Below are 7812 nucleotides of genomic sequence, written 5' to 3'. Positions count from 1 at the left end.
TAATTAGGAAAGCTAGTGGAGGACTACCTTACCCGAAAGGGACAAGGGCAGGGGTTGATTTTGCTGCGATGGCTTTTCAGACGCGGGATTCCTATGCTGCGCTCTCTAGAACTGTAGCGGGGTTTTCTGACGCTAGTGGAACTTTGTAAAGGCCTCGTAGTGGTACCCTGCCTCGCTTCCTTGGTAGAGGTGTATTGGGTCCGATCAACCCCGTGGCAAATGGGTATCACGACTTATGGGTAAAGACGTGCAACCTCTACAGAGTGTAAAACTGGTATATCAGCTATGATCTTCTGTGAGGTCACCCTTGCGATATACAAGCCCCCCATAGGAGAAGAACAGGTAGCCCAAGAGGAGGTCTACTATGAGGAGTAAGAGCTTGTCCAGGTGGCGTATCCAGGTCAGCTTGATGGCGCCAAGGAATAATTATTTAGTTCGCTTTATTGTTATCATTTATTTCTGTAAGACTCTTCCGCTATGTAATAATGATTATGACATTTATCTCTATACACTTGGTCATTATATGTGTTGTTCTTCTTTGGCGCACATATGAGACGCACCCAGCTTTATCCCTTAAATTCGGGGTGTGAAAATGTGTTACATCACGAAAAGACAACGAAGAAAACCTTCGCCGGGGGTAACTTGCAGGCCAGGAAAAAAAGTCGCAGAGCTTCGTGTGGACATTGATGTTGCGAAGGCGTGACCCGAAATCAATTGCTTCGTCGCCGAAGTACGTGGTCTACAAAGCAAGGAAGGGAAAGAACTAGAAGTCTTGTGTAGCAAGAAAGAAGGAAGAAAGACAATATTGCCCATGTAATACTTGTAAATCATACATTTAAACTTCGTGGGCATATTTGTAATTTTGTACAAAGTTGTTGCTATCCCATATAAATAGATTAATAGTGCCACACATGAATTTACCTTTCAAGGGCTCATAACTTCGTTTAGCTCAGGCTTCGAAGTACCTTCGAGCTACTTTTTGTGTAAAGCCGAAGGTATGTTTTATAATAAAATGTTATACTTTGAAGGATGAAATGATAAGCGCCGAGGCATAAAGATGAGTTAAATGTTTCAACCCTTGTTTATTCTTTTCTTATGCATGTTGTCATGTATTTGTTCCCATCTTATACCTTCTCACTTAAAATTATCCTTTGGGAAAGGAATAATTGAAGGGAAAAGATTGAAATATTTTAACTTGTGTTGTCTTATTTTTGATGTCATGTAGTTATCAAAAGCATGTGACCAATATAAGATATTATTTATATAAATATTTGATGTTTGTTTTTTGAAACGGAACCCCTATTGGAGCAGGTTGTTGGTGTCAAAATACAACCATATTTAGAACTCACGTTGGAGATGCTCTTAATCCTAACATTAATAACACTAAATAAAAACATTAGATTAATTATAGAATTTGTTTTTATAATAAATATGTTTGAATATTTTATATTTTTTATAAATCTAGTAAACTTGACTTGGTTTGGACTTTAGAATTGCATTTTTAGGAACAGAGTGCGTATTTCTTAGTTTCACTGGCAAATCAGTTCGGTGTCCTTTCGCCGGGTTGTTGCAAATTTACATTCTCCACCACACCACTACCAGTAACCTCATAACCATCTCAACCATGTTGCAAAAAAAAATGAATGTGAACATGATAATAATAATTATTATTATTTTTGCTTAAGGAAAAAGGTAAAGCTGAGATACATAGTACATCAGGTTATGCTGCTTGTTTCAGAATCAACATGTTCCCTTGAGAATTACGACCATATATGCATAGGAACATCTTAATTCTCCAGTACAGGTAAACCCCAATCTAAGGATGGCTAGATATGCATGATTTTTTTGGAGAATCTGTACAAATGCACCATCGGCAATGGTCATGATAACAGGGCAACAGCGCACATGACAAGGCACAATTACCTTTCTTTTTGTCTACTATAGGCCAACTGGCAAATAATATGGATCTTCATCATTGTCCCAGCTTTCCAAACCCCTTGCTGTCTTGTTGGGCACAATCATTCATTCTTGAGAGGATACTACTATAAACAAAAGCCTATGCGCAGTCAATCACCATGTGCAGGATAAAGGGTAATGGAGGGGATTGAGGAGGCTAAAATCCCTCACTATTCAAAATTGAGTAGTGATGGATTCTAGCCCACTCAATCCACTCCATCACCTTTGATCCCAAACAAGCCCTAAGCACAAAGCATCATAAAGTCTATTGAGCCTTTGACAGGCTACTGTAATCAAAGGCACATGCAATGTTCGGATGTGTCTCTTTACCACAGAAATCTACAGTCCTACACAAACTTGCATGTCAACACAGTATCCGACTGAGTTAAAAACAACAAACCAAAGGTTACATCAACTTTTTTTTCATGAAAATGCAAGTGGAAATGTGAGATGCGTATCATTATATTAGAAGTGTTACATCATAGTAAGAGATCAATTGTACAATTTCTTTGATCTTGGCTTCTTGTTCGTGGGAGTACATGTAAGCCTACTGTAAATTTTTTCAACCCTTTTTCTACAAGATTACCATTAACTTTTCCTCAAAACGGGAAACAGAGAAGCACTAACCGATGCTTGTTACAAGGATACATCAGATGAGCTCGTGTTTTTTTCTCTCTCTTCAACACACACGAGAATTCGTGCATGCACCTATTTTCTGGCCAAGCCATGGAAAAGACTGTTCAGCTCAACTTAAAAAACCTTTGAGATGAACATGGTGTTGTAAGTTACTCTGTATTAGCATCATATAATCAAATCAATAACCATCATGACGAGAGAGGAACTCTATGATACATGGATACACCTCATTGATCGCCTGCGTAAAACAGAAATCGTATCAGTGCCTTGCAAAGATCGGTCCCATAAAAAGTGCCAAATTCAATATGAACTCCTCATGCTAGGAATCATCGTACAGAGTACATACCAGTCGGCCTCCAACCAAGTCATAATGTGCATAATGCGGGCCTTGTGGCTTTCCAAACACTCTATAGTCCACCTTGTGATTCGGAATGAGTTTCACAGTTTCTAAGAAAAGGGAATACAGCCCAAACTGAAATTAGCAATCCACACAGCGAAGCAATTAAGCTAGTAGAAAACAAAAACATGCACTGCCTACCATAAACAGCATCTGGAGGGCAGATTAGGTCTTTATCTCCAGCCAATGCAAGGACAGGAGTCTGACACTCTCGCAAATGATCCTTGTATGAGAAGGTTCCATTTCGGTTGCACAGCCCACCTTCCCTGAAAGCGGTTGTAAGTTGCAGAACAACCTTTGCAGGCACTGTACCTGCAAACCTTACAATTATATCAGCTTCCATGAACATATATACCCTCTGTAGGCAAATAAGTCACAGTGATCATAACTATTAGAAGTAGCGCATGAGTAATTATATGGATCCGGAGGTTATACAAATGCACAAATGCAGAGAAGACAAGACAAGACCTTATGAGAGACTACTTACAAAAGTTGTTTGAAACAAGCTTAGCCAGCAACTCCGGATGCATCATGTCCTGAGCTGATATTTGAGGATTAAGCCAGGAAAAAAGATATGGTGGACCAGATGCCCACGGATACGCCGCTGCCAACAATGTACCCAATGGAACAGCAGGGACATTAAGAGCTTGTGCAGGATGAGCCTGATAACAAACACATTAGCCTATTTTCAATTATGAAAATATTGAATCTATTAAATAGCAATGCTCATAGAAATCATCTCAAGCTTCCAGTTTGTTTACTCACAAGAGGCAGTAACAGCTTCAGCGATGAATTGGATGTTGTATAGTCAACAGAAGAAGCCAAAGTGACAATAGCTGCTAAATTTGACGAAACTCCTTCAAAACCTTGAAGGGTGGGGAAAAACAAATAAGATATGGTGATACATAGAAGCTCTAAAGAATTATGATATTTCTCAACAAATGGGCAACTTAACTAATACATACAAAAGATGCTTGCTGGCTCAATTAATTAAATACTCATAGAAATACACACTTCATGTGTGCTTCAGAACAAAAGGGATAAAATGTGAAGGAGACAGGAGTCTGCATGAAAGCTCAGATAAAGAGCAGTATCAGTGCCTAACCAGATCTTGACAGCATTGCATACAACAAAATTCCCCCCATTGAGTGTCCAATGGCAAGCAACTTGCCATCTTTTGCTCTGCTGTGTTGTTTAATATACTCCAGCTGTACAAATAAAAGGTAAACTTGACAATATTCCATTGAAAGAATCATGATTACACTACTAGCAATGAAATCTGCCTGCAGTTTGCCAGGTAACAATTTAGATAAGATCATAAACCCACCGCGGCTGGTATATCCTCCTCTAGGTAATGGTCGAAGTCCCAATTATACTCAGAAGTCAGATCCATTTGTGTTGCTACAAAACGCTCCCATGAATCCAACTGGTCCTGAAAATTCTTAAGAAGACGTAGACTTTCTTCTCTCACTGGACCAATAATGGTAGAGCTCTCTACCATTTCTGAGAGAACAGAAACTTTTTCTGTGATCTCATGAAAATTTCCATTAACTACAGCCTCTTCCATGAGTTTTGAGATTCGATCAAAAAAATTAGAAAGTTCAGCAAGTAAAGGTGGTTCATCCAAAGCAACTATTCCAAGGTCATCACAATCACTAGCATAGCCACCAGAACTCTGAATGGAAGTGGCCTCGAATGTACTATTAAGAGGTTGAATACCACTAGAGACATCCTCAAAAGTGACTGAGCCAGATGGAGTAGAATCATCATATTCACGCATGCTCAGACCAGCACCTCTTACTTCAACTATCCATGTATCAAATCCTTGGCTAGACATGTGACGGGCAAACGAAGCCTGAAGGTAAAATTACAAAGGCAAAATAAAAGGTAAGATAGACAAGACTAGTCTAGATAACTTGTTAGAAGAATACAATGTCATTACTCTCAAGCGTTGAATTTAAAGGGTAGAGTAGTAAGTTTATAATTAATTTGGCAAATGATGGGGGACAGGTGGAACAAAAGAAGAGTGATGGTAGGCCTTGAGGCAATTTTTGCAGTTGCAGCTTGATGGTTTTTAACATGAATTGATGAAAAATAGAAGACATTACCAGACTCACCAGCCAGTTATAACAATGCATTTAATTACTAAATTTAGGATAAAGAAAAACTTAAGGAACCACAAAGAAACGAAATCCATGATTTTCTTTGATCCGGTTTACAAACAAATAGATCCTGAAGTCCCTAGACCCTCAGAACTCCAATCTAAAACTAAATGAACACTTGATTAAACACAGAGAGAGAGAAGAATTAGTACAAATCATATTCCAAACATTTAGCTAGACACACGCAGATCACATCTCCAGGTTCGTAACAACCGTCATCTCTTTTTTTTTGACATGTTTAATTTGATTCGAAGCTAATAAAAAAGGAAGAACACCAAGCTTACCCCGGGTGAGAGGTCGAATCCGACGGCGTTCGTCCCGACTCCCGACAGCAGCATCAGCGGGTGATTCCTGACGGGAGCCTGCACGCACGCAACGCCAAATCAAATAAAATCAAATCAAACACCATTTTCGCTGTGGACGAAGAAACCAAACTGAAGCGAAGCACACATACATTGCGCGGTGGCCTGTACCGCCAGAGCGCGAGTCGCCACCCGGCACCGTCGACGGAGGCGTAGTGGAGCTCGTCGGCGGTGCAAACGGCCGGCTTGGCCGGCCGCGAGGGGGCGGAGGCCGAGAGGGAGATCGGGGTCAAGTCGGCGCGGACTGGGAGGAGCACGCGGCGGCGGCGGTGGCAACGAAAGGGGAAGGAAGCTTCGCTTGATCTCGGTCGAGCGGCGAGGGTGGCGGTGGGGATCGGCTGGAGAAGCATGGCTGTCGTTTCGCTGCCGTTCCGGGTTTGGGGGCCGTACCGTAGTCACGTCGGTCAAGGCGGTTCTGCTTCCCTCAAGGAAGGATATTAATGGCCCGCCTCAACGAAACTGCTTGGGTCAATCAAAAATAGAAATTCATGCTCCTGGATTAACTGAAAAATTGAGCGTTTTTTGTTTGGCACGTAACTAAACTGTGACAAAGTCTTGTTCCGTTCCCAAACGTGTCAATTCCTCGTACTCCTATGGCTGTTACACCGTTAGAATGAGATTTTTCTTTAAAATGAACTGGAATTTGAATCGTGACTTGTTATTTACCACTGTGCAGCTAGTAGCAGGGGAGGCCACGTCATTATTGCCATCGTGGTCAGATGGTTGGTCGTTGGAAGGTTGCCGAAGGACAGCGACGGGAGGAGCGTGTGGCCCGCGCCTTTTGGTCTCCCTCCGACCGCCTCTGCCTACCCAAGCCAATTGCACCGCGTTAGCGATATCTCTCCGTACTCCCAATTGCACGTGTTGCGGACGGTCCAGCCTTAGGGCCTGTTTGTTTACCCCCATGGATTATATAATCTGGATTATTTTTGGAGGATTATATAATCTGGATTATATAATCTGGATTATATAATCTGAGTAGTCCTGTTTGTTTACCCAGATTATTTGAGTTGTTAATAGGATTCTTTTGTATGAGGAAGACAAGAATGCCCTCTATATTTGTACTAGGTTGAAACTCATATATAAAAAAAATAATTCAATTGACATTGGCAAATATTGCATTAGCAATATTATCACGGAAGGCATTCATGTCACCTTCTTCATCCCAAATTGACTAGTACTAGGCGCAAAAACGATTCGGTGGATTATAATGGCAATGGTGGGTAATTTCTAGAAAACTTGAAAGGGTAGTGGGGAAGTGGGAAAAAAATAATCTGAAATAAGCACCTCCTCACTTGCTTATGGATTATCATAATCCAAGGGGTTAGATTATATAATCTGGACAAATAAGCTGGACTGTTTGTTTGACTCTTAGGATTATTTAATCCAGATTATATAATCTGTGGGGTAAACAAACAGGCCCTTAGTCCCGAACGGTCTGCGGTCTGAACATTTCGCGGTGGTGGTGTGGACAGTTCGCGCATGCGCAGAATCAGTTAGAGTTCCTAGTTTCTCGTGGGATTTGTTACCTAAAACCATGAGATTAACTCGAAAAACAGTTTGAAACAGATCCAGACCCCCTTTATATAGATGAAGGGTTACGGCCGATTGAACCCCGAACAATCGATCAAATCAAATCTATTTCTCGTTTTTACCTTATGCAATAGGAATAGTTCTAGTTTAGCCCTAATTTAATATTCCAATCCTCAAATTCTTCGCTTCTCTTTGACTCTACGTCGATTATAGAAGTCTAGGTCGGCTTGCCGAGCCTAGACATCACCTAGGATCTCTCCTCCCCGACGGGGTCCCTTCCGGGAGTGAGATCCAGGCGCCGTCGGCGACCTTTGCCGCCCCTGCGCACGCGCGGACCGTCCGGTCGTCAGGCAGGGAACCCAAGCCCCTGTTTCAGGTCGCGGATCGTACGGCCCCTGGCCGCGGACCGTCCGCGCCTGTGCAGAGAGCACCGCCACGGTTCGTATTGAGTGATTGGCGCCCCCAAAAAGGCACCAACATAATTTTGGCGACTCCGTTGGGGATAGGTGTTTAGATCTACTAAAAATCAGGCCCTCAAATGGCCGGTTCTAAAGATCACATCGATATCTCTCCGGACAATATCCTGAAGCCGGCTGTTGAAAGTTTGACGGCCGATGAGCAACAGCAATACGAGGACTACATGCGTCAAGCGAAGGAAAAATTTTATCACAATACACGGTGGATCGCCACCAGAAAGTTGTCAAATATGGAGAGACCAACGTCGCATCTCTTCTATCTTCGCTTCAAGTCCCCAACGTAAGTAAAC

At 42.0% G+C, this 7812-nt stretch overlaps 1 protein-coding gene across 1 annotated transcript; it reads right to left on the bottom strand.

Moving 5' to 3' along the window:
- Positions 1 to 2395: 2395 nt before the first annotated feature.
- LOC100382599 (uncharacterized) lies at positions 2396 to 5946 on the bottom strand. Its single transcript, NM_001350019.1, has 9 exons — positions 5606 to 5946; positions 5436 to 5513; positions 4317 to 4844; positions 4095 to 4197; positions 3755 to 3855; positions 3477 to 3651; positions 3131 to 3301; positions 2939 to 3039; positions 2396 to 2830 (listed from the first exon to the last, which is right to left on the bottom strand). The coding sequence occupies exons 1-9, from the start codon at positions 5861 to 5863 to the stop codon at positions 2771 to 2773; spliced, it is 1575 nt and encodes a 524-aa protein (NP_001336948.1). The 5' UTR covers positions 5864 to 5946; the 3' UTR covers positions 2396 to 2770.
- Positions 5947 to 7812: the final 1866 nt, after the last annotated feature.

The sequence above is a fragment of the Zea mays genome, chromosome 1 (genome assembly GCF_902167145.1).
Source record: "Zea mays cultivar B73 chromosome 1, Zm-B73-REFERENCE-NAM-5.0, whole genome shotgun sequence".
NCBI classification, from domain to species: domain Eukaryota; kingdom Viridiplantae; phylum Streptophyta; class Magnoliopsida; order Poales; family Poaceae; genus Zea; species Zea mays.
Note: the sequence above shows the minus strand (reverse complement) of the source record. Positions and strands in the feature narration are given on the sequence as shown.

What these genes read in the sequence shown, in the direction of transcription:
- LOC100382599 (NM_001350019.1), bottom strand. Translation starts at nt 5,863, where the DNA reads ATGCTTCTCCAGCCGATCCCCACCGCCACCCTCGCCGCTCGACCGAGA. An exon ending in GCTTGTTTCAAACAACTTTT is followed by an intron (nt 3,302 to 3,476) that starts GTAAGTAGTCTC and finishes TAAGGTTTGCAG; the next exon opens with GTACAGTGCCTGCAAAGGTT. An exon ending in ACTTGGTTGGAGGCCGACTG is followed by an intron (nt 2,831 to 2,938) that starts GTATGTACTCTG and finishes TGTTTTACGCAG; the next exon opens with GCGATCAATGAGGTGTATCC.